General features: G+C 53.9%; 1 protein-coding gene across 3 annotated transcripts in view; it reads left to right on the top strand.

Annotated features, from left to right (window-relative positions):
• The window catches only part of EDAR (ectodysplasin A receptor), a 96,115-nt gene that overhangs the window by 52,491 nt on the left and 17,548 nt on the right, over positions 1-26,076 (top strand). The window contains exons 2-10 of one of the 3 annotated variants that reach the window (XM_008712235.2): positions 1,421-1,552; positions 5,888-5,956; positions 6,679-6,801; positions 7,568-7,749; positions 15,197-15,282; positions 21,458-21,544; positions 23,100-23,225; positions 23,341-23,415; positions 23,717-23,789. In XM_008712235.2, the coding sequence (XP_008710457.2) occupies positions 1,466-1,552; positions 5,888-5,956; positions 6,679-6,801; positions 7,568-7,749; positions 15,197-15,282; positions 21,458-21,544; positions 23,100-23,225; positions 23,341-23,415; positions 23,717-23,789 (908 nt within the window). In that variant the 5' untranslated portion in view covers positions 1,421-1,465. Of the gene's footprint in view, positions 1-1,420; positions 1,553-5,887; positions 5,957-6,678; positions 6,802-7,567; positions 7,750-15,196; positions 15,283-21,457; positions 21,545-23,096; positions 23,226-23,340; positions 23,416-23,716; positions 23,790-26,076 lie in introns of all 3 variants that reach the window. The other 2 variants (XM_008712234.2, XM_040623685.1) reach the window with 2 other exon arrangements.

Genomic DNA, 26,076 nt, shown 5'->3' with positions numbered 1-26,076 from the left:
CCTCTGACAACCTGCTTCCTTAGTTCTGGACCCCCAAGGCCACCCCCTGGCTCCCCTGAGGTCAGGCCACCGTCAGCTCCTTACAGGCTTCCTCCCTCCTGCCTTGTCTTTGTCTAAGCCAGTGGTTTTCGGATTACTGATCATGTCCACGTGGTGGTTTACACGATCATTTTCACGGGCTGCAACTACTGCCGTTGTTCCAATGGAATAAAAATCCCGGGATGGGGTCGATCACAGTCCACTGTGCGCAGTAAGTGTAAGTGTTGTTTCACATGACCTCGTGATACGCGCGTGTGTGTTGGGGGGCACTGTGACATACACTTCCGGCCAGAGTGGCTCCTTCTGTCACCACAGGGGGAAGCCAGTCCTGCCACTCCGTCGCTGCACTGTCCAGCCTTGCCTGAGGCCCGTGGCCACCTCCAGACTCCATCCGACCTCGTGCTCAGCCCTCTAGTCCAGCCGGCTTCTCCAGCCATTTGGGGCCCCTGCTCCTACTTCCTAGGAGACCTTTTCCCACCTCTTTCCAATGCTTACCTGCTCTTCAGGACCTAGTTGAGACTTAGCCTGCCCTGACCTCCCCAAGAATGGGTCAGGTGCCTCCAAAGGTGCAGGCCACTGCCCCGCCAGCTTCTTCCTAGCCCGTGGTCTCGGGGTAGCTCGGTCAGTGGCTGAAATGGCCGTGGTGACAGTGTATCACTGAAATAACCAAACACTCCCAATCAGGCCCTTCCTGCCCCGCACACCACGGGGTGCCCCCGAGCATCTTGGACCTCCAGCCCCCAAACTTTGGGTGACCCTCTGGCCCGCTCATGCTCCAGTCACTTGGAGGGCAGGAGGTGGGCCTCATTCTATGAGCCCTTCACCTCTAGCCCAGACCTGGGCCTGACCGGAGAGGCTTCGTAGTTGTGAATGATATGAGAACGACACCTCAGAGTTGACGTATCTCACTCCATCCAACGCTCCAGGTTAATAACCAGAAGCTCCCCGAGGCCCACTCCTCTGCCGGCTACCCTGAACCTTCTGGTTTTGTGCCGAGCCCCAAGCTCTCCCCGGAGCACTTCGAAGCAGGGCCCAGCTGCACAATTCCCAGAGCGTCATCCCAGCCCCTGTCTCCAGAGGTCAGCCTGCTTGGTGTCAGCCAAAGTCTTGCCACAAAGTGAGGATGTTATAGGGAAGCCCTGTGCCGGAAATGCCTAGGCTGGGGCCAAAGTGGTGGTCGTAGCAGGAGAGACCAATTTCAAGTTGGGAATAGTCAGGCGTCCCTTCCTCCCCCACATGAGGGAGGCATTCCTATGCCCATTTCATGGATAGGGCACTGAGGCTTATATATAACTGAGGCACGGAGTGGCTATGCAACTTGCCAAGATGCGATTCAACCCTTGCTCTTAATCACCACTCTTTTTCTTCCTGTTTGGTTAAGGGCAGGTCTGGGACTACAGGCTGAGGTCACGGACGGAAAGGAAACATGCCAGTGATCCCAGCCGCACTCAACTCTCCATGTGGGCCCACAGTTCCAGCCTGTCCCCTGGCCCGTGATGGCGAGCTCACGCAGGTGAGGGTTAAGCCAGAGCAGTGCCGGGGCAGGGGTCAGAGGCCCCCAGTCATCGGCTGTCGTTTCCATGGTTGTGTTGTTGTCCTAGAAGGGAATAGTGCTGAGGAAGGAATGGCAGAGTCCGTGGGAGGAAGGGGAAGCAGGGAACAAGAGCAGGGTGGGTGGCACTTTCCTGCAAAGGGCTCACCCGGTCCCAGGTCTCTGTGCTGTCACGGAAGTGGCCACAGGCACTAGGCCACACAGACGTGGCCATGAGACGAGGAAAGTGTATTTCCCAGACCAGGCAGGCAGGGTGGGTTCACTGCAGCTGCGCTCTGTAGCCCCTTGAGCAGGCACCCGGCCGCCGGGCAGGTGCTCGGTGAAGTGGAGCCTTGTCTGTCGGTGGACGGGAAGAGACGTTTTGCTGCTGCCTTCCTGTCTCCATCACTGTCGGAGCTGTAGGGGCTCAGTTCCTTCCACTCGCACCTCTGACAGCCGCGGGCCAGGGCGCTGCCCTGCTCGGGGCACTGGGGATCCCAAAGCACACACAAGCAAGAGGCCATGTCTGGGGACAGCTTGGGCCCCCTGCTCCCAGGCCAGGCTGGCTTCCGAGTGCAGAGCTGCGTCTCCAGGAAAGTCGGGCCTTGGAAATGGAACCCTACCCAGAGGCCGCCCCTGCCTTCCTCCCCCACCCCAGTTACTTTCTTTGAGAACTGGTAGTCGTGATGGAAAGGCACCCGACACCACAGACTTTGTTTCCCCTTGTGTGTTTGTTTTTCTTTTCTGTGTTCTTGGGTTTGCCCGGGAACATCTGTAACGAGCCTCTCAACAGATGCTGCAGGTTGGCAGTAAGGTGCACCCAACCCGACCCTTGTGTGTTTGCAGGGGCCCTCCCAGACTATCTATAATTAGAAGTCAATTACAGTAGAAACCCTTAGCATGTTCTTGGAAGGCCTCCAGGGCTGCCGATCTCCTGGGGAGAGCCTCTGGCCTTGCTGGGCTGCACTCCTCTCTGCTACCCACCGTCCTGAAGCAGGCGCCCGGCTGTCGATAGGGCAGGAGCGGATTCCTTTGTCTGCACCGTCCCCTCCCCGCCTGGCGGGACTGCAGGTCGGGCCTCCCTCTGCCTCCCTCCCTGCCTGCCCCAGCTTGCTCCATTGCTAGAAGGAAAACACCCAGAAGTTCACTGCTGGGGTGGCTGGATGCTTTAATCCTGCCTCAGTCCGTTCAGCCTGTTGCAGACATTAAACGCGGCACTGAACTGCAAGACAGTAAGCACGCTAGAAAGCGAGAGAGAGCAGCTCTCGTGTCTCTGGGAGAGTTTCTGGAAACCTAACCCTTCCCCAAAGTCCCCCTGATGTTACACATGACAACACCTCCAAGGGAAGCAGGGGAAAGATCCCGTAAAGATCCAGGCCCCCAGGGCCCTGCCCCATTCCCCCCGGTGTCTCCATGGGGCCTCTGTCTCTGGAATCACCCTCGGGACATCCTTCTCAGCTGTTCTCAGAGCAACGAGATGCTTCTTCCCAAAGCGAAATGTCTTTACTGCCTCTTTTCCTGATCACAAAGTTCACACATACTCTTATACATCATTTTGACACTAAGAACCGTATGGAAAGGGAGCCTTCCCCATAACCCCGTCGGTCCGTAGTCACCCAACCCAATTTCACCCCTGCCAAGAAAGCCTTTGTGGAAAGTTTAGTGAATGCTGCTCCAGACCTGCTTCTGTGTATAGAAGCCTTTATAAATCCAGACCCAGAGCTGCTCCACGTGATTTCTTCTTCTAAAGCCCCTCGCAGTGGTGCGCAGAACTGGTGCTCCATCGGAAGTTCTGCTCCTTGTGATGATAAACAAGCACAGCACCGAGGGCTCCGCCCGGGTTTTGTCCAGCCTCTCCTTACCGGACGCATGGGCTCTGGCTGCTCCGCAGCAGGGGATGGGATGCAGCCGCCGGTGTCCTCCCAGAGGAAGCCACAGCCGCTGTCCTCAGGAGGACACCGGACCCTGAAAGGTGGACAAAGCTCTTTGGGTCTGTCCCTCACTGGCCTCTCTTACATATTTATGTATAGGGTGCTTCTCCTATCAGAAAGAACGAGTTCTCAACGTCTGTGCAACATGGACGGCACTGGAGGAGATAATGCTAAGTGAAATAAGTCACGCAGAGAAAGACAATTATCATAGGATTTCTCTCATCTATGGAACATAAGAACTAGGATGATCGGTAGGGGAAGAAAGGGATAAAGAAAGGGGGGGTAATCAGAAGGGGGAATGAAACATGAGAGACTATGGACTATGAGAAACAAACTGAGGGCTTCAGAGAGGAGGGGGTGGGGGAATGGGATAGACTGGTGATGGGTAGGAAGGAGGGCACGTATTGCATGGTGCAGTGGGTGTTATACACAACTAATGAATCATCGAACTTTACATCAAAAACCAGGGATGTACTGTATGGTGACTAACATAATATAATAAAAAATATTATTATAAAAAAATCTTTAAAAAGTAAACAAATAAAATAAAATAAATAACAAACAGCACATATTTTGTAGTTATATGTATTATGTACTGTATTCTTAGAATAAAGTAAGCTAGGGAAAAATGTTATTTAAAAATCATAAGGAAAATATATTTACAGTACTGTACTGTACTTATAAAAAAAAATCCATGTATTAAGTGGACCTGCACTATTCAAACCTGTGTTGTTCAAGGATCAAATGTAATTCTGTTGTGGTCAGAGTCCAAAAAAAAAAAAAAAGAAAAGGATGCTTCTCCCAAACCTGCATTCTCCCCCCACATCTCACTGAGCAGGACGCTGGGTCCTGAGGGATTTGGAGAAGAAGACTGTGTCTGTACATTCGCAGAGCTTTCTTCCCCACAGCCCACCTGGGCCCTGCTCACTGCTTTTCCCACTCTGGGCCCGTCCCCGACTCCTGACTTCTCGTCCCTCTCTCTTCCTCCACCTTCACTTCATTTCCAATGAATGATCTTCCAACTGCTTTTCTCTGTAATGCCTTTAAGATGTTGTATTGAAGGGGGGGGTGCCTGGATGGCTCAGTTGGTTAAGCGTGTGACTTTTGGATTCGACTCAGGTCATAGTCTCATGGCTTGTGGGATTGAGCCCTGAGTCTCCACACTCCGTGGGAATCTGCTTGGGTATTCTGCCCCCCCCCCCGATGTAAATAAATAAAAAAATAAAATGCTTAAAAAAGAAAAGATACTGTATTGAAGAGCAAAAGTCAGGGCTTTTCTCCAGAAACAAGAATGGATTTCCCATTCTTCCAGTCTCCTGCTTTGAGCTACCCTCACAGTCTTTTTTGTGTGGTATTGGGAATTATGGGTTTCCATGAGCAGAGACAGCTCACCCAGATCAAGAGGGTTCAGAAGGTAAATCTTCTTGGGAGGTGCTTCCCAAGGCCCAGTCTGACTCCTGTCTGAGTCCATGGTTTATTCTGGAAGGTTCCTCACACAACCCAGCCATTAGAAGACGGCATGCTGTTTTGTCTGGAATTCACCCCCAGTGTCAAAGTGAAATAGCAGTGACGCGGCAGTGGCAACCGAGGGATGTGGGTGCTCCCAAGGGCCCGTCGCTTGTCTTTGTGCAGTCAGGCTCGCAGGTAAAACTGCTTTCGGTTAGAAACACAGGCCTCCCACCCTGACAATGGAAAGGTGACACACAATACCTCCTCCTTCAAAGCAGTGCATTGATTTAGGAGCTGGAGAAAGCACCTGAATGCCTGGGCCATAGCCTCCCTCTGTCCATTAAGTGGTTGTGTGGCCCTGGACAAGTCACTACACCCTCTGGGCTTCAGTTGTCTTGGCTATAAAATGAAGTGGTTGGACTCATGCACTCTCTTAACCACTTTGACCACAGCCTGTTCTCAACAGGGAGAGGAAGAACCTAACAGTGGGGCTGGGAGGGCGGGCATGGGGTGGGGAGGGCCTGGGCCAGGCTCTGAGTCCTGGCACTACCTCCAGGGATGCCCGGGAGCCAGAGGATTGGGCCCCGCCTGGAGCTCCCCTTTACACTGTGTAAAGCGAGGCTTCTTCAGACGCTGTGGGCGGGTGAACATTTGGTCACTGCCCTGTGTTCCACAGTAGGCCCCCCACGCACTCTGGTGCTTTCTCCCTGGGGTGGGTGTGACACTGGCAGGGCTGTGGACAGAGTCAGCCCAAGGGGCCAAGGCCTCAGCTTAAAATCCACCTTTGCTTCCTTCCCCACTTTCGGGGAGGCCCCTCACCCCCGGTGGGACATGGTGGAGGCTGCCGGACTGAGGGTGGAGGCTGGGCCGTGGCCGGTCCATCCTAGAGCAGCTCAGGCCGTGCCGGTGCCAAGGTGCTATGAAGTGTGTCTTTCAGGCAAAGCAGCGGGAGCAGATGGCCCACACGGGAGACTGCAAGTGGATGCCCTGGCTCCCCGTGCTGGTGGTAAGTGCCCCTGACCCTGTGAGCACCTACAGTGGCCCCGGAGGGGGTGCCCATGGGAGCTCCTCTACCTTGCATGCTACCGGAGGCCGGTTCCGTGGCCTCTTCCGCGTCAGTCTGCGCAGCTGTACAGTGGGATTGATGCTGCTGGCAGCCCCTTCAACTGGGCTCTTCTGAGGGTGCAGAGCACTGAGCGGCACCCAGTTCAAATTAGACTTCTTGGTGGCTCCCTTTCTGGGGTTCCATGGATGGAAAGGTCCTTAAATGTTTCTTTGTGTTGCAATATACAAAACCCAGCGCCTGTTGACGAGCACCGTGCCTGTGGGTCCCACCGCTAAGAAAGACCCAGGCTTCTTGCAGAGCAGAGCGTGCACGTGACAGAAACCCACTGTTCTAGACCCTCCGGGAAGAGGGCCGCCTCCTCTGGGGAGGGTGGGAGCAAGATTTCCTGGGTGAAGGGAGTTTGGAACAGGCCTCAAAGATGGGATGGAGTTTTGATGGAGGGGTGAGGGGACCAGCAGTGAGGCCGGTGGCAGGGAGTGGGATGGCCTGCCCGGCTTATTAGCTGCAGTTACTGGGACCCGGCGCCATGTGAGCGCCAAGTGACTAGCAGGTCCCCCACCCAGGCTCCTTCCCCTGCAGCGCCTGCCCAGGGTGCTCACCCAAGTAAGCGTGCGTGTCTCCACGGAGCACGGAGGCCAAAAGGACGCCCTTTCTTGTGGCAGGTGTCGCTGCTGTGCTCGGCCAGAGCAGAGTACTCCAACTGCGGTGAGAATGAGTACTATAACCAGACCACGGGGCTGTGCCATGAGTGTCCACAGTGTGGCCCGGGGGAGGAGCCCTACCTGGTAAGTCCCCTGCCAGCCACCCCTGGACCCAGGGAGCTCTCCTCCGCCACATGGGTGGTGTCACCGCCACGTGTGTGTGGCTCTACGCGTGGCCCCCAAGGTAAATCAGGCTGGTCGCCTGTGGGCCTCAGGCACTGTGATTAAAGGGTCTAAGCAGCGGTGAGCGCAGGAACAGTGCTTCCCTGGCGAGGGACACGGCTGCGCATTTGTAACAGATTTCTCGGGAGCTGTTTCCATTTTTTTTAGAGGACAACCATTTTCCTCCTCTACCTCGATCTGATAGGTTTCAGGACATCCGAGTCGGAGGCATGACTGATGTCCTGCAGGAACGGCAGGCTGACTCCTGAGTGCCGCGCTCCCTCTCCTGCGGGAAAGGCTCAGCATGTTGTCAAGGGCTAAGAGAAACGCCCCCAGCGTCAGCATTCAGGGTTCTTTCAGAGAGCCGAGAACGCCACAGCCACGGGCTGTGTCACTGGCAGATCGTCCCTTTAGCTGGCTGAATGTATTCAGGGACCCTGGGGAGAGGGGCAGCGTCCAAAGCCCAGGAGCACTGGGGAAAGGAGCAGAGTTGGAGGCAGAGGGGGTTTGCAGTTAGGACAGGTCAGGAAGCCAATGCCCAGCAAGAGAAGCTTCTGGAAACAGCCAGTGTGCCCAGTGTGTACGATGCACCCAGCGTGCCTGGTATGCCTGTGCCCCCAAGGACAGCAGGTACGGCAGGTACAGCTGGCGTGCTCACCTGTGCTCCTCTGTCCTGTTCCTCGGCCAGTCCTGTGGCTATGGCACCAAAGATGGGGACTATGGCTGTGTCCCCTGCCCAGCGGAGAAGTTTTCCAAAGGAGGCTACCAGATATGCAGGCGCCATAAGGACTGCGAGGGCTTCTTCCGGGCCACCGTGCTGACGCCGGGGGACATGGAGAATGATGCTGAGTGTGGACCGTGTCTCCCTGGGTAAGCATGGCTGCTACCAGGCCTCACCCCAGGATGCTTTCTGCAGAAAGCCCTGAATGTCGCATTGGCGGGGCCCCAGGCAACGTGAGCACCTCAGGCTACAATGTAGCGTCACTCCTGCTGGTTCTAGAGGCAGCTCCGTGTGGGGCAGGGGGTGGGGAGGGAGGGCACCGGTCTGGAGTCAGGAAGCATGGGGTCTAGGATGGCCAGTCCTGCCACCTGGAGGAGGGGCAGCCCACCCGGGCTCAGCTTCCATGTCTCTTCAGCGGATGTTAGTCATAATCATAATAGTATCTTCTGACAACCCAAATCAAACAAAATTGTTGAATACTTTAAGATAACACATGTGGAATGCTTTGAAGAAGAGAAAACTAATACACTGTATAATACACTGTATAAATCTAGTGTTTTTGGTATTCTGGAAAAATCTGAGAGTAAAAGCTATTAATAGGAATATGTGAATCATGTGGTACCTATAATTCCACCACAATTCTGTTATGTATCAAAAGTTTTCCCAAAAAAAGCAAAGTGAAAATGTAGTTAGTTTGAAAGACAGAAAGATAAAATCTTCCTTCTGACAGGCAGGACACATTAGCAAGTTCTGCCTGGGAGAGGAAGCGCAGCCTGGACACCCAGGATCTACCAAGCCATGGCTCTTGCTGCTGCCTCCCTCTAGTGGCCACACAGCACAGTACTTGCAAGGGCTACAGATAAAAACAAAGCAGTGACAAAGGCCACTTGGTGGTAGAGGTGATATAGGTGGTAGAGGTGGTGGTGGTAGTAGTGATGATGGAGGTGGTGATGGTGGTGATGGAGACAGTGGTGATGATGGTGATGATGGAGGTGATGATGATGGAGGCAGTGGTGGTGATGATGGAGGCGGTGGTGATGATGGTGGTGATTGAGATACTGTTATGATGAAGGCAGTGGTGGTGATGACAATGGTGATGGTGATGATGGAGGTGCTGATGATGGAGGCAGCGGTGGTGATGATGGAGACAGTGGTGATGGTGGAGGCGGTGATGTTGATGGCGAAGGTGGTGATGGTGATTATGGAGGTGGTGATGATGGAGGAGGTGGTAGTGATGATGGAGGTGGTGATGGAGGTGGTGGTGATAGTGGTAGAGACAGTGGTGATGATGGAAGCAGTGGTGGTGATGATGGAGGTGATGGTGGTGATGATGGAGGCAGGTGGTGTTAATGATGATGGTGGTGACGATGGAGACAGTGGTGATGGTGGAGGCACTGGTGCTGATGATGGTGATGGTGATGATGGAGGTGCTGATGATGGAGGCAGTGGTGGTGATGATGGAAGTGGTGATGGTGATGATAGAGGTGCTGATGATGGAGGCAATGCTGGTGATGATGGCAGTGGTGATAATAGAAGTGGTGGTGGTCGTGGTAGTAGTGGTATTTTGAATAACACACTATACTTTGCAACCCACTTGTGCACATTATCTTTCTGGATCACTATACTGAATTAAGAGAAGGAAGAAAGTAAGAAGGCTATATTTAAATAAGAACATGAGGCATTAGTCTATAAGAAGAAGGAAATACAAAGAAGGCAGATAGACCCGCCAACCTCAGAATAGATTGGAAGTGAATAATTCTTTAAAATGAGGAGAGCTTACAAACTTGCAGAAATTAACCTTAGTTCAAATTTGCTACAGAGAAGCATTGATTCCCATGGCTTCCACCACCATCTTTCTGCCGGTGACCGTCCCCCACCCCTGTTCTCTCCAGTTTTCTGTCTTCAGTTCAGACCTACCTCCAGAGCTACAGACCTGCTTTTCCAAATATCTGCTTGACAACCCCACGTCAGTGTCCCTGACACAGCATGTGATTCAAACACATTGGTCAAATGAATAAAGAAAGCAAGGGAACCTTATTGCAGAGCTTTATTTTTCAATATGCAAAAAAGCAGGTAGCTATACCTAAGGAAGACGTTAGCCTGTTCTCTTAAAGAATACGATAAAGACAAAGTTCTGTAGCCGACAGTCTCTAATCTAGTTGTCGAGGTTATTGTGTTGTAGGGGCTCCACCAGAAGGAACATGTTAGAAGAAGCAGAATCGAGGCATTCCCACCCAGTGAATGGTACAAGCGTCCATTGAGAGACTTCTCTGCACAGCTGCTGTGCTTGAAGGAGAGAAATTCAGTATGATCTTCCCATTAGGCGGGTAGAATTAGGCTCTGAGAATGTGTATGCTTCCTGGAACCTCACCTTCACCAGTTTTTATTGGTGCAGATACATAATTCATGAAAGAAAGGCAGAGTTCCACGGACTGACTATAGGTGTGCCGAGGAAAAGCATACAACCCTTGCCGTGTTCACCTTGGAAAGCAAATAATCCTCTTTTCAAAATCTCAACTTCCTCTGAGAGCCTCTCAGTGTGGGAAGCTGACCTGACATTCACAGCCTAGCATAAATTAAGAGCCTACCGGGTAGGCGCTAGTGAGGCAAAGAGGAAAGACACGGTTCCTCTTTGACGTGAGGGAGTAAGACAAGAAAATCAGTAATCACAGCATAGTGTGGTAGGCGCACACGGTGTTCTAGTCCAGGAAGGACCCCTCCCTTCGGGGTTAGGGAGGTGGGTCAGGAGGGGTCTCAGAAAACTTCTCAGGGTGACGTTGGAATGGTGGGAGTTAGTCAGGCTAAGAATTAGGACAGAGCTCTCCAAGATGTTCGGGGCAAAGCTCAAAGGGGCAAGCAACCTGATGGGATGTGGAGCTGCGGGTCCCCGTGGTAGCACAGCACATGCACCCGTGGGGGTGTGGAGAAACCAGCGAGGTGGGCGGGGGCCAGAGAGAAAATGGCTCTGGAAAATGGTGCTGAAGACACTGGTCTGTAGCTCGATGCTGAAGCAGGCCACTAGGCAGAGTTTAAGCTTGTACAGGACACAGCTGGGCAGCACCTTGGAATAATCCTCTCGGCAGCAGTGAGGAAAATGTGCTGCGTAGGGAAGACATGGGAGCCCAGGGGCATCGTGAGAACGGGGGCAAGATGGGAGCCTTGGAAGTTGGAGAGAGAGGAAAAATTTGAGAGTTCATTGGAAGATAGAGCTGATTGGAGTGGGCATGTGGGGTGTGGGGAAGGAGATCTTGAAGAGGAAGCTCAGATGTCGGCCTTGGCCAGCTGTGTGGACAGTGATGCCATTTGCTAAGAGGTGGGATACAGGAGGATTAGGATTATTGGAGGGAGGGTGGAGGGAAGATGGAGGATGTATGTATGCATTTGAGGTGGTTGTAACATCCAGACCAATGTATCTGACACTTAGATGGATAAACGGGTATGAATCTCAGGTTGGATCTGGAGGTCATCTCTGCATGAATGGTGTGGGAGCCGCTGGTGCAGACAGGCTCCTCCAGTGAGGCAGCTTCACAGAGGGGGAGCAAGGGTAGGTGCAGAACGGAGCCTCGCCCACAGCATTGCTCTGACCCAGCCCTGCAGCCGTGGCCCAGACCATGCGTGCATCCCACAGTGGTCTGGGAGATTCAGCCATCGTATTATTCCCGATGATCTAAAAGGGGCAGTGATTATGAACTTCGAGCAGCCTGTTATGTTCTTACCTAGATCCACAGAGACTTTCTAGCTAGAAAGCACAGCCCTGGGACCAACGCAGTACATAACCTTGTCCGGTAGGCAGGTGCCAGCTTGGTCACCAGAAAGGCTGTTCTGTGGCAGTGAAGGCAATTTCCTTGGCCCTCACACACTTCCCAGAAGGAGGATTCCCAGTGGAATGGTTGTGAGCACGCTGCCTCTAGAAGGCTTCAAAAGATAAGGATAACCATCCGTAGAATTAGTGGGGAGGCTGACATCTATACTCTTAAAAGGGTCTTCCCAGCTCTAAAGTCTTGAGTAACTCCCTCCCTGCTCCATGAAAATAGTGACCCGCTTCTTTCATACCTTGTCTGCGGCCCCCAGGACACTGGCTGAGTGGGCGAAGGCCGCTGTGCAGGAGACACATTCAACTTGCATCTCAGTGTGTCCTCACATTGCTCCGCGGATGCGAAGATGTAGTTTGTTTCCAGTTTGGCCCTGTCACTCCCAACCCCCAAGGCCACTGCCACAAAAGGCCCCTACTTTATCTCCGGTCCCCCAGCCTCCTCCTACGGGCTCTGTGGAGCTTGGTGCTTGTCAGGGGAGGGCCCCAGGGCCTCCCACCTCCTGTTACACACCCTAGGTCTAGGGAACAAATAAAGCTCTCATGCTGTGTCGCAGGGAGGATTACAAGGAGTTTTGGTAAGCTGGCACTGTTTTCTCAGTAAAAGGCTGTTTTCATTCCTGAGTTCGTGTGGCTGCCAGGCCGCAATGCAGGCCGCCTCAGAGTTGTCTTCCTAACGCCACAGGTTGCCTTGGCCCCGGCCCCCTTGTGGTTTGGCAGGCACGCTCTCCTTCTTCTTTGCCCTCTCTGCTGTGCATCAGTATGTGGCCGAGAGGCTGGCAGAACAGTGAGCACACGCGGCTTTCCTGTTGAGAAAGGCTGTGTGGGAGGACCAGGAACCAAAACAGGAGAAGAGGAAGACAGCTAAGGCTGCATTGCATAGCCTGCCTCCGCCCCTGCCAGGGCATCATCTTACCCACAGCTGGCTGTGGCCCTCTCACCTTCTGCTGGCTGGCTTCCACTTGGCATCTACTCCCTTCAAATAAGGCATTCTGGGGCGGTTGGAGGACCAGGTGAAGAACACGGTTCTACATGCCACATTGTGTGGGAAGACGGAGCATCCAATGGCTCGGTGGTATCCATTACGAGCTTAGGAAAGGAAATCTTTGGGGGAAATCTATCATCTATTGACATGGAGGAAGTCGGTCCCTTCATAGATGATTCTAGAGGCCCATTTTTTTTTTAGATTTTATTTATTTATTTATTTATTTGTTTGTTTGTTTGTTTATTTGAGAGAGAGAGAGCATGAGCAGGGGAGGGGCAGAGGGAGAGGACAAAGCAGGCTGTCTGCTGAGCAGAGAGCCCAACTCAGGGCTCCATCCCAGGAGCCAAAGGGAACTGCTTCACTGACTGAGCCACCCAGGAACCTCTAGAGGCCCCATTTAAACTCACTTTTATTTTGGTCTACTTACCTTAATCAACCTTTGAGGAAAAAACCAAAAAAGAACTAAGAAAAGTGTAAACATGGATGGAAGTGTAGGAAATTAGGCCTGTACAGAAAGACAGAGGGACCGGTAGTCTCTTGCAGGGCCACGGAGCCCTGCGTGAATGCCCAGCTTCAAGCTGAGGGGACCCCGTCGGAGAGAGGCGCCCAGACAGTTGTTCTGGGCTCCTGCGTAGCCAGGATGGGAGTTGTGGATGCGAGCTCCAGCAGGAGCTGCTGACGTTTGCCCTGAAGAGGATACTCTCACACTTGAGAATGTCCTGCCGGGACATGTGTGAGGGAGTTGACACACCAACTCAGGCAGTGCCATCCCACAGCGGCCGCCCGGGGCCAGCTTATTTTTTAGATGTATAGCCTTTCAGTATTTTGTTTCTTGGCTAAGTTATTTAATACGTCACACCGCTTGGTCCAGACGCGTGGTGAGGACAGGAGGCCGAGCTGCGGCTGTGGAGAGCCCCCGAGGGAGGCGGACAGAACCACTCGAGGTGAGAGCGAGAGGGAGCCATGTGCGGAGGAGGGGCAACAGACTGGCCCCCAGGCGTGGAGAAGAACTTTGTCTCGTTATTTATGTTTCCAACCAACGTTGGCCTAAAACTGTCCTTCCTCAGTACCCAGCACAAGTACCAGGAATACAGACACGAACGAGGCTGGCCCTGAGGGGCTCCCAGGCCAGATGCAGAGACAGTCCCGACCTGGCAGAAGACTGCTGGCGGTGGAGGTGAGGGGTAACTCAGAGGCCCAAGTGCCAGCGCTGGGTCTGGGTGCAAGAATCTGGGGGCTGGCCTGGAGCCGGTCACCCTCGTGAGGCCACACACAGACACGCGCCACGTCCTAGGAGCAGATGCACCGTCGGCCCCACTGTCACTTCCTGCGTCCCAGGCACAGATAGCTTCTGGAGGGTGGCAGAGTGTGTGTTTGAGAGAGGCTTTTTCCAGAAGACTTAACTGGAAAACTGGCTGTTGTGGCTTCTCTGAGGAGTGTTTTGAGATTGGTTAATTAATGTTTATGAGATACACAGGGATCTGAGGATAAAAGGCCCTGAGGAAGGACAGGCAATTATGATCATAATGTTATTGATAATCGTCCAGGTTATGGCGGCTGGAGTCCAAAGACATCCCCTCCCAGCACTCCTGCCACGCTGCCACCTACCCTACCATCAGTAGGGGCCTGCGTGTGCACAGCTAATAAAAAAAGAGATTAAAACCAACCATGGAAAAGTCCAATAGTGGAGAGGGATTTTTCATCTCTTGAATTATAATGAGGGAAAACTTTGGCACCAGCTCATGTTACTTAATCGACGTCTCCTGATGTGGTAAATGGCTCCATGATCACCGCCGAACGTGTGTTTATGGAAAGCAGGCACCCGCCAAGAGAAGTGCCAAAGTCTGCAGGTGGAAAGGAGCCGGAGCTGTGAGCACCGGAAGCGAGGACTGCTGGGTCGACGGGGTGGCAGGTTTTGCAGAGAGCTCTGACCCAGGGTGCGGAGCTCTGCAGGGAGGGCGTTCTAAGAGCTGGCATGGTCACCGAGGCTGGCACACCGACACTGGGAAGCTCGACAGACATGGCATCAACGGGGGGAGGACTTCACGTCTTACTGTGAGTGATTTCTCCTTTTCCTTCTAGATGTGCAGCCCCAGCGTAAGCCTTTGCCCTTGGGCAGTGTCTGGGTCAGGTGCTTATGAGGGGGAAGCAGAGGAATCTCAGTTAAGACCTGCTTGTATGTCAGGCCACACCGAAGGCCTTCTGCACTGACCTCTCTAGATACTGCTGCTGTCTTTCTGTCCGCTGCGGCCAGCTCTGTCCAATCTCAGCAGGTGTGCGGGAGGTCGGGGAGGTGCCAGCTGTCCTAGGGGCTCATAGACACATTTGCCAGTAATCCCACCAGGCTAGAGGCTCTGAGACAGCCGCTCGCTGGGTCAGGGGGTGCTCCTCCTCCAGGGGGTTCTGGCTCACTGGCTGGGACACCCAGAGAGCGAATCAGTTCTCCTGGCAGGTACTCAAGGGACTGATGTGGGTGAAGATGATGATCGCTCACACACACTGAGCAAATCCATCAGTGAAAAGGACCAAACAGGAGAAGAGATTAAAAGGCCCAAAGTGGCCCAAAATATTGGAAAAAGAATGTTCCATTTCAAGTTATGCTGAAAACTCCCAAGGAAACTCAGTGGTCAAAATGGGCTGCTGTCTCTGAGAGCTCCTGACTCCCACGGCATATGTCTTGCTCCTGACTTTGGTGATGCTTGGAGCATGCCTAAATCATGGGCATGCCAAGTGGTCAGTCCTTGCTTGTGGTGACGCCCGGCTCACCCGTCTGCTCTGTCTTGTCTCTCCCTCCCTGCAGCTACTACATGTTGGAAAACAGACCCAGGAACATCTATGGCATGGTCTGCTACTCCTGCCTCCTGGCACCCCCCAACACCAAGGAATGTGAGTGCTCTTGTCCTTCCATCAGAACGGTACTGCTCACACACTGTATCTTTCATTACCTGGGGTTGGAGAAGGAAGCCCGTCCCAGCACCTGGACAGATGAGGTACAGCAAAGGCAAAACGAAAAATGCTCCTGTGGGCTGGCCAGCCAGGTGCAGGTCCCTGCAGGGAGGTTTGCTATAGCTGAGCTTAGGAAAGGACTTAGGTCAGTCACCTGCCACCTGGTGCGAGTTTTCTCATCTGTGATACGGGTGCCAAAACCTGAACCCCCCCCCATGCAATTATTGAAAAAACCAATGAGATCACAGTTGCCAAGGTGTTTTGCAAAGTCCTGCAAAGCGCTAGATGATTGTAAGTGTAAGTGTATATGTGTTTTCAAACCAGATAAGGCCAAGGGAAAGGTGAGGAGTGGTCACAGTGAATGAACTGGATTCCACGAAGCCCACGTGAGCAGTGAGGCTCACGAGTTCAGAGTCCCGCCATAGGCTCTTTCTTTCCCATTTTCATTCTGGTTGATTCTCACTGCATGTATCTGTAAGGAAGGGAACTCTGCTGTAGAGAGTGTAGTGTGTGGCCGCTTGGAGCTGTGGTCTGGAGAGACACCATGGAGGTGGGTGGGCGGACAGCTGGTCCCTGGGCTGCAGGGGTCCTTCCTTGCTCTCCCCCAACCCCACTCCCACTGCAGGGCAGAAGAGGGGCTGTGCGGGGACCCTGCCTCTCCCAGCTCTCCGTAAGGCCCCCACCCCATGTGCTCACGATAATCCTGTCCTGGAGAACAGAACAAGGCCTGCCCCTTAGGAATGGTGGGAAGTGGGGAAGGAGAGCAAAAAGAGAAGGGAACCACCTCTCCCTCTCCTTCACCTTTGGGTTTGGGGGGAGGAGGTAGCCAGGTGAGCATGTGGCAGGGCTGGTGGGGGGCGTCGCCCCCTCTTGCTGGATTGCTTCAGTAGAGCACCGGCAATATGGATTTGCGTGTCTTTAAAGCGGAGCTTTGTACCAGCCGCATGCTCATTAATTCACAAATTAGAGGAGGCCCACGGGCTCCAGGCTGCCAGCAGGTCCTGTGGTGAATCAGCTGCCGTGCCACTGTCTCCTGCTGGGGAATCCCAGCCAATTCAGTACCAGATAGTTCTGGATGGAGTCCTCACTGAGAAGATGTCAGGCACTCCCCACCCGGGTTGAAAAGGCTCTTTGCCTGTGGAACCTGAAAAACAGCTCCCACACAAGATCTGTCCCTGTGTGGGACTTCCATAACCACCTGGCCGGCTGGAGGGGCACCTCCCTCCTCTTGCCATCCGACAGTGGGCGCCATCACACGGGGAGAGAAAGCAAAGCCCCTGAGCCCCGGACACTTCGAGAAGGAGTGCATCCCCGCCCTAACCCCTAGCCCTGAATTGCTTAACTGAAAACCCGCTCCGGGTAAGACCTCATAGCAAATGCATGGCATTCCTAGAAGAAGCCAGCAAAACCACCGAAACCTAGAGTCAGGGTGCAAGCCACCAGACCTCTGTGTGTCTGTGCAGTATGTGGGGAGAGGCGACCAGCTGGGCCTTGTCGGGTGATATGGTGCACGGAGCCCTGCCTGGGTCAGGGCCTCGAGTGTCATAGCGAGGAAGAGATGGTGTGGCTTCAGATTTGGGCTTCATTATGAGTGTCCCCTCTTGGGAAAGTTACTTAACTTTGTGCCTCAGTTTCCCCACCCTTAAAATGTGGATCTCTCTCTCAGGAGATGTAGTGGGGTTGGGATGGCATGTCAGCGTATGAAGTGTCTGCTGTAGTGTCACACACGGCACTCAGGAAGCAGGTGGCAACTTCACAGCCCAGCGACTGAGCATGGCTCCACCCCAGGTCTCCTGGACCCATGCAGGCTGCACCTCCCATGCTGACCTCCTGTCCTCCCTCAGCTCCCCTGGGACCCAGCTGGCAGGAGCCCTCTCTCACAGAGCGTTGGAGGGAGCAGTGAGGAAGCTCTGGGCCTGTGGACTCACTTGTCCCATCGTCATTGCTTTTATTTTCACTCCTCTTCGTTTTTATTTTGACGCCAAGCCCTGTGTCAGGCCCAGGATGGACTCACCTTTTGGAAAAGTCTGCTCAGGAAAGCTGTGGCAAGTTTCATTCAGATGTCATCGTGCGATGCCCAACAGTGATTCAAATGTGAAGCTTTGGCGTCCCCAAATGCCAGCAGCCAGCTGTTTCTAACACAGGGTTTCTCAAACTTGAATGCATACATCTGTCACCAAGCCTGTTAAAAAAGATCCTGGTGCAGCAGGTCTGGGGTGGATTCCCAGACTGCATTTCCAGCAAGTTCCCCAGGGACCTCACTTTGAGCAGCCAGGTTGGAATGGCTCTGCCCGTTGTTCCAGGATCCGCCACTGGGGGGCGCTGGGCCAACGCAGCCGCCTGGGAGCACACTCCTCAACTACCCTAAGAACCAATAAACAAATCACTCCTGAAAATCCAACCTGCTTGCCCCGTGCAGAGAATCCCAGCAGTCTTTAATACATATGGCATATTTATAAATTGTGTGGATTAACAAACCTCAAAGGCCCCGTAAATCCTGTCGTCGCATTGAATAGAAGTATTCCTGCATTAAGCCCCACACTTAGAGTCCTCAAATTCCTCTTGAGGAAGGTGGACGAGCACAGTGCGGAGCCCTGCCCCTCCCGTACCTACTGTCCCAAGTCAGTGCTGCCGCGAACACACCCATGAGCGAGGCAGAGCCAAGCCCCACGTACTTTGGTTTTAATGTAGACTTTGTGTGGAAATTCACGTCAAGTTTCTAGGACGACAGTCTTCATCAGGCCTCCCTTACTCCTATCCTGCAGGACCGCCTCTCTGCTTAGAGCTAGGCTCCAGGGGGAGCTTACGCAGGGTAAGATGGATCAGTAGTCGACCACCCAACAGAAACAACAACTGAAGAACATTTTCATCCAATGATCCGTTCCAAGGAGTCCAAATGAACCCAAAACACAGGGCTCATGTTGGAGCGGAAGGAAACTGCCCAGACACCAAATACTCGTTAGACCAGAGCGGAACCTGGAACAGGGAACTTGCCGAGCAGGGACCTGGTGGCCGTGGCATGCCGTGCTCAGGGCACCTGCCCACGGAGATAGACCTCTAATCATGCGGTCTTCCTGCTCACCCTCCCTCTCACCCTGGGATGTGCTCAGAACAGAACGTTCTCTCTGTTGGCTCAGGCATCACGGAACAACAGAGCACACCCCGCCCTGCACCTGCAGCCAGGGCTGTTAGTTGACACTGGCTGGAGCTCAGTTAGGGAAAATGTCTAGTGCACCAGGGTGGAGGCACGGCCCTGCTTTCCACCTGAGCGAGGACGGGAGCCACCCGTTGGGGGTGGGGAGGTGTGCATTAGTGACGGGTGCTGGCCTGCACGCAGTGTTTGCGGACGGCGCCGTGAGAGCAGCCCTGCCAGCCGGGCGCAAAGGCATCGCGCGAAGTCTATGTGCAGCCAGGCTGTTCTCATTGTTTTCCCTGGACCACAGGCCTGGGCACACGTGGGCCCCCAACCCCAGCCTCTGTCACCCAGCCTTGGCCGGCAAGCCCTGGCAGAAAGGGGCAAGAAGAGACAAAGATGACAAATCCACAAACAGAGCCCACGGGTATTTTTTTTCCCTGAGGAATAGCTTAAGCTCCCTTAAGTCCCTTACCAAACAGATAGATTAGCTTTGTTTTCAGTGTCATGTTTGCTTTTAAAAAGGAAAGCAGGTTTTGCTTGAAGCTATGCCCCATGTCACTTTTCCCACTTGAGGGGATGCTGTTGAAGTCTCCCTTACCACATTGGAGGGGAGCCGCGTGGCCTGTGAGGTGCACATGGCAGAGCCTCCAGCCCCAGGGCTGGCCACGTGCACACAGCCCTCACTGGGACGGTGGGCAGGGGGGAACCTTCCCACCAGCACCTCCCAAGAGCCCACTGGTTCTGAGGCCAGGGGAGAAGGCTAGAAGGCTAAATGGAAAAGCAGAGAGTTGTCATGAGTTTGGGGGTGAGGGGCATGAGAAAGCTTCTCTTTGTCCTCCAGAAAGGCAAAGAAACCTCTCTAAGCTCTGGACACCAGCAGGGCCACTCCCAGGGAAGCGCAGGCACAGGAAGGCCCCACAGAGGAAGCAGGAGACCTGCCCCTTCCAGCTGCCATCAACAGCATTCCTGCTTCCAACTGCTCCGTCCATCTTGCGGTGCTGTGGGCCCATCAGTGTCCACATATGAGGCAGCCCCGCAGGGGACAGAGACCAGGTGAAGGGGCCAAGGCCAGGAGCTCCAGATAAGCTAGGTCCCTGGGCTCCAGAAGCAGCAGATCGCCAGAGAGGAGACGCCTCTGGTGCTGAGGGCTCTGATTTAGCAAGATTGCTCCAAGCGTGGGCTGGGAGGGTGGCAGGCTGGCACCAGCAGCTCCCATGCTGGCCTGGCCAACAAGCCTTCCTGGGTTCCCAGGCCAGCCCCGTCCTGGGGCTGATGAGGAGGGTGTGTGCCTCACACCCCTCAGTGCTTGCCTAGGTAGGTGTGTGGTTTAAAGAGCCTGCAGATGACATTTCTCAGCCAGCGGCCAACAGTTAAATTCCTGGCCAACCCAAGTGACAGACAGGCCAGCTTTGAGACCTACGACACCTCACAGAAGTGCAGTTACCCTGGGAGCCAGTCCTCAGCCTGTCCCTGTGCCCTCCCAAGCCTCCCTCTATTTTATTTGCAGAGATTTCTGTTTGTTAAAGGGTGTAAGGAGCAGATGTTTCTAGCCCTGCTCTCCCGCGACCTTGTCTACTTACTGGACACAGGTGTGTGGCTAATTCAGCAGGACTTTCCTCACCAGATTGGCTGTGGTCCCATCTCCTGAGTTGCCCCATGCTGTGTGCACAGGTGGCTTTACAGATACCAGTCACACAGTGTGGCTTTTCCCGAGAAGCTTCGCTTAAAGAAAATGTTCCTGGGGGCACCTGGGTGGCTCAGTCGGTTAAGCAGCTGCCTTCGGCTCAGGTCATGATCCCAGGGTCCTGGGATCGAGTCCCGCACTGGGCTCCTTGCTCAGCGGGGAGCCAGCTTCCCCCTCTGCCTGCCGCTCCCCCTGCTTGTGCACATGCTCGCTCTGTCTCTCTCTCTCTCTCTCTGACAAATAAATAAAACCTAAAAAGAAGAAAAAAAGAAAACCTCCCTGTTACAGACAGTTCTCACGGATGCTAGAGGCCGGCTGACCAAGGTCCCCGAGTCAGCGCCACTCCTCCTTGCTGGGCTGGCTGCAGGGACCACGTGTGTGACTTTGGGGAGGCCAGCTCACCTGCCCTTACTTGGAAGTGTGCAAGCCCACTTTCACGAATTACTCCAGCACAGGACAGACAAAAGTGAGACAGAAGGAAGCATATCTGAAATAGGATTTATCAACAGCAAAACTCAAGTCCTGCCTAAAGGAAGGTTGACCCTCAGAACATTGTGTTTTCTGTGGCAGAACAAACAATTTCTTAGGGACTTGATTGGTTACAAAACCAGCTTCCATTTCAACTCTGTTAACTGATACTTTTTAAATAGAGAAGGGAAGTTTTATGAGTCACAATTTTGAGGGAAGGCAGAGTTCTTCTCTGCTCTTAGACTGTTTGGTCACAAGTATTTAAAAAAGTGAATCACAGGAAAATCCTAAAGGAAAACACACCAGATTGTCAAACTCAGGGAGCGAGGCTGTCAGTGATTCTTCTATTTTTTCTTGTGTTCCTATTTTCTCCCGATTTTTAAAAATGGCACATATTACTTTTATAACTAGAAAAAGTATTAAAAATGCATTCCTGTTTTATGTAATTGAAGAAATTTCTCAAGCTTTATTTTCCCCCAATACTTTTGCATATATACGAATTTTTCTCATCTCTGTAGATGGCATATATTTTACCTCTGTTCATAGAAAAATTGAGCTGGTGAGGCACCCCTGTTTAGTCTTAGCAGATTTACCTATGTGTCTTCTTCCTGAAGAAAAGCGTTTGGGAGGTCAGAGTGCTCTTTAGGGATTATGAAACGTGCTAAGAAATGAAAATGTCCTCCTGTCCCGCCGCCCCCGCTGCAGTGCCCGTGTAATCTAGAATTCTAGATGCCTGGCTCTCCGGCTGCACCTTGCTTTCCGTCCTGGAAGGTGGGGCTTGTCCAGGTCATCCCGGGGCACACGCGGTGACTGGGTTCCCCTCGCAGGTGCAGGAGCCAGCTCCGGAGTCTCTGCCAACTTCCCCAGCACCTCTGGCAGCAGCACCCTCTCTCCCTTCCAGCACGCCCACAAAGGTAAGGACTGTGCTTCTGCAACTGGCCAGCTGCAAATAAGGGGCCTGAATGAAAGCGAAGAGGGAGGCTGGAAGCAGCTATGAGGAATGGCAGTGGGACTCTTCGGTGCCCCCAGTAGCAGGAAGCTGGTCGTGAGCTCCGTGAGGAGTGGCAGCGACCTCTGCCTGGGCGCCCTGGCGAGAAAGGCACCTTCCTGGTGCGGCAGGGTGGTGCTCAGGGTGCAGGCGGCTGGGTGGCGGAGAAGAAGCTTCCTGGCCATGGCTGGGCCTGATGGCAGCAGCCATTCTGTTGCTGGCTTTCAGATCAGCTTTAGTATTCATTTCCAAGAACTACATTTTGCTCCCTAATCCCTTAGAGATGGAAAGGCTTTGAGGAGGGTGGAGGCCCCTGTCTTTCTCAGATGGAGGCCTCACACTGGTCCCTCCTGCCATCTGGCAGTTTCAGTGCCACCCATTATTTAAGCATATTTAAGGCCCAGGTCTCAGAGAGGTTCAGGGGCCCTTCAGAGTCCCACAGTGCACTCAGCACGCTAGCCTTGGCATCGCCCCCCAAACCTGACCCTCCTGCACATTCACAGAGCATCAAAACAAGAAGACTTTGCTAGGATAGACCAGTCTCATTTCCACCAGGCCCTGCGTGGGGGCCGGGAATAGCACACAACACAGCGAATATGAAAGCCTTTCTATCAGCCATACCTGGCATCCGAATGATGATTTCTTGCAGACACATCCCAGCCAGGAGGACAGGCGTGGAAACCGGCAGCGCTGGGGCTATGAGCTCTGGTGCCTCTCTCCAAAACGGCTGCTGCCTCCTTCAGTGGGTCCCCAGTGCTTTAGATCTTGTCCCTTTCCCGTGGGAATGGTGGATCACCAGGATCCTGCCTCACGAGGACCAGAATCCTGTTTGTTATTTCAGAGAATGAGAACAAGCATCAGGGCATTGTACGTGTCAAGGGCAGGCATTACTGAGGAAGCCAGCGAGAGCCCCCTGGGGAAGGGAACCCTGTGGTGGGGGTGACAGAACAGAGGAACAGAGGAAGAGGTGCGCGGCAGCCCCTGCACCACCTTTGCCCTGCGAGTCTGATTACGACGCTTAGTTTGAAATTGCATGAGACACAGGATAGCGCCAAACCAAGAACAGAATCTCTGGCCCTCAGAGGTGACTTCTGCTTGGATGGAACTGTCTTCAGGACACTTGCTCGTGGGCTTCTTCCTCTCTGCACCCCAACTCGCCCAGGATTCCCCAAGTAGTAGCACCAAAAGCAAGCACTTTAGGAACAACTGAGCAAGCCTAAGCCTTGGTGTTCCAGATGAGTCTGGATCAGCCTCCATTAAGACCAGCCAGGGGAGCTCCCAGGCAGTCCTGACATGATGGCCAAGGCGAACCTGTAAGGTTTAGCTCTGAGGCTAAGCAAGCGTGTGGGATTCTGAGGGTCCCCTGGAAGCGTCTCCTGCCACAGGCACCATGGTCTTCTTGGAGGGCGGCCTCTGCAGGCCTCAGGGGTACCTGTAGGAGTCCTGAGCCCTGTGTTGCCCTCTCTCCCCGCCTCCAGCAGAGCTCTCAGGCCAAGGGCACCTGGCCACGGCCCTGATCATTGCCATGTCCACTATCTTCATCATGGCCGTAGCCATTGTCCTCATCATCATGTTCTACGTCATGAAGACGAAGCCTTCTGCTCCAGGTGACTGCTCCTCAATGCCCCCACTCCCTCCCCACAAACACTTGCTCTCCGACCGTTCTGTCAGCTTCCTAGTCCAAGAGCCTGGCTCCTCACACCCTTCCCTTTCTCCAACCAGCCTGCTGTACCAGCCACCCAGTGAAGAGCATGGAAGCCCAAGTGAGCAAGGAGGAGGAGAAGAAAGAGGCCCAAGGTCTGCAAACCCAGCCCCCACACACGGGTGCCCATCCCAGGGTGGAGGTTGTCTGCCCTGCTCGCCACCACCTGGGCAGCCTGGCCTCCCACCTGCTGGTGCTCTCATGCCACCTAGAACAGGGCTGCAGAAAGAGGTGTCAGGGCCCCCACATGGCGCTTGGCCCTGAGGGTGGTGTGGCTTAGTCACCGGGCAGGCCTGCTAAAGAGGAAGTGAAGGGGAGCAGGGAAGGATGAGCTCAGAGCCAGGGGCTGACTCCAGCTCCCTTCCCCTCATCCCCAATCTTCCCATTTACCTGCAGACAGTGTGGTGATTTTCTCCGAGAAGGATGAATTCGAGAAGCTGACCACAGCTCCAGCCAAGACTGCCAAGAGGTAAGTCAAGCCGAAGCAGCCACTCATCAGGGGGTAGAACAGCCCCCAACCCCAGGTGAGGTCAGGGGTCCTCTTGGGGCTCTGAGCAGAAAGGGGAGTAGGCATGCCAGATGGGGAGCATCCCCAGAAGCCTGGCCACTGGCCCGGAGGCAGGGCCCAGGACCAGCAAGGCCGAAGAGTACCAGGCCTCAGCCTCCGCCTCAGCACGGACCTGCAGCAGGGGCCAGGCAGCGTGAGGGGCAGGTGGTTAACACCTTGCTCCAGCACCAGCTGCCCCCCCGCCGCCTTCCTCTTCGACATCCACCCTCTGTTTTGTGAGTGTTTGTGAGTGCCCCCTTTTTCTCCAGCAGCCCACCGCGGCCAACAGCGACACTGGCGTCACTAGTGCTAAAGCCAGAACTGGTATCCCTAAGCCCTGGACAGCGCTGGTGAGGATGACGGCTCACGAGCATTCGGTACTTATTGCCCACCAGGCGCCGGGCTAAGTCTGAGTGCCCCACGCGCAAGGTGCTAATATTGCCGCTGATTGTGGGAAGCCGAGGCTTGGAAGCTGTCACGCGCCTGAGGTCACACACGAGGAGTAGCAGGGCCGGGGGACCAGTCCAGGCCATCTGGCCCCACAGCACATTTTGTGCAGGCTCCAGACCAACCACCAACTCTTGTGAAGAAGGCCTCTTAAGGCAGAATTTTGACATACGAGATTTTTACCATATTTATAGCACACATTAGGATGTAGAATCAGCCTGGTTTTAATATCTAGGGCAGAGGGAAGTAAACTTTTCCTTCGCCACCTTAGATGGTCATTTGGACTCGGTCCTGGTTAAGCTCCACAAACCCACCCCACGGTGTCGGTCCCCTGTCTGACCTCTACCCTGTTGGCCATTCCAGGACCCCATTGTGCCCACGTTGTAGGTGGGGCACAGAGGCCATGGGTTGGGGGCCCAAACTAATCACAGGAAGAGCAAAGGGGCACTATCTCCTGGCCTGGCCACTTGCCTGCAACCTTCCCAGGGTGGGTGAACTCTTGCAAAGCCTTTCGTTTGTAGGAATGATCGTGAACCTAGTCAATCGTGTAGAGCTCTGGCATTAATCAAGCACTTCCAGAGGTGTTACCTCATTTGGAAAACTCCAGCATCTCTCAAGACCCTTGACACAAGGGCAGGAAGCAGACTTAAGTCATGAAATCTCTGCATGCTGGGAAAGAAAAGAGTGTGGGTCCCCCTGGGCGGTCCCTTAGATGGGGGTCATTTCCTGTGAGTGCCTCTGTTCTCGCTGACCCCGTTTCAGAGCCCCGGGCTGGGCCCAGCCAGGCCGCAGGGGCTGGCTCAGCAGTGTGCCTCCCTGGGGACGAGCTTCTCCTCCCCGCTCCAGTCTGTCCAGCCCTGTGTCTCCGCAACCTCTCCCCTTCTGTTCCTCCAGCCTTAGCTCATTCTCAAAAGTAAGGAGAAGAGTACTCAAAGGGCAAGGATTGTCCTGTGACTTAAGTTTCATCTAAAGACTGAGGAAAATGGGGGATTTGAAGGAATATTTAGAAAAATAATACTTGTTTCCTATGCAAATGTCGAATAAAAATGACAACCCTCTGTCTGCTCTCAGGTCTTTCTTAGGGAAAGAACCTGGGGCCCTCAGTGGTCTCTGGGGACAACCGTGCTTTTGTTCCTAGACTGCTCTCAGGTGGACACAGCGGTAGGCCAGCCAACTCCGAGTGAGGCCCTGAACTACTGGGCCTCACCTTCATCCGGCCTCTAGCGTTGCATTTGAGTGTGGGCTTCATTACTATAACCCAGTGGCTAGGAAAGAATAATTCTTTCTAAGTCGTCAGCCAGACCACAGGAAGTGAACAGGATGCCTTAAAAAAAAAAGAATATTGTTTTTCAGATATTTGGAATGATTTTGAGAGTTTAAGCTCCAACCCACATGTGCCTAGGGCGGTGAGCCGTGTTGGAACGTGGGCCCACCAGGCCTCCTGGGGGAGCTCCCGAGGCCCCCCTCGCAGCTTGCCGTGACCTCACCCACAATGCACACATTTCAGCCAGGTCACCCCCCAGTCAGGAGGGGAGCCCCCCGCCCCCCAGGGAGGCTTATTCAGCCTTGTTTTAGGCTGTTCTGGAGAACTTGCACAGACTCAGCTCCAGCCACACAAACCTGTTTGCGTTTAGACGCAAGGCGGCACTTGGAGCTGGCAGCATTAAAAATAGGGGGCTGGGACATGTTCAAGAAGTCTTAACTGAGCTGGGCCAGGGGACAGATGAGCAGACACTGTCCCCCTCCCTGATGAACCCCAGCC

Source organism: Ursus maritimus, unplaced genomic scaffold (assembly GCF_017311325.1).
Source record: "Ursus maritimus isolate PB19 unplaced genomic scaffold, ASM1731132v1 scaffold_6, whole genome shotgun sequence".
NCBI classification, from domain to species: domain Eukaryota; kingdom Metazoa; phylum Chordata; class Mammalia; order Carnivora; family Ursidae; genus Ursus; species Ursus maritimus.
This window is presented reverse-complemented; position numbering and strand designations above follow the sequence as displayed.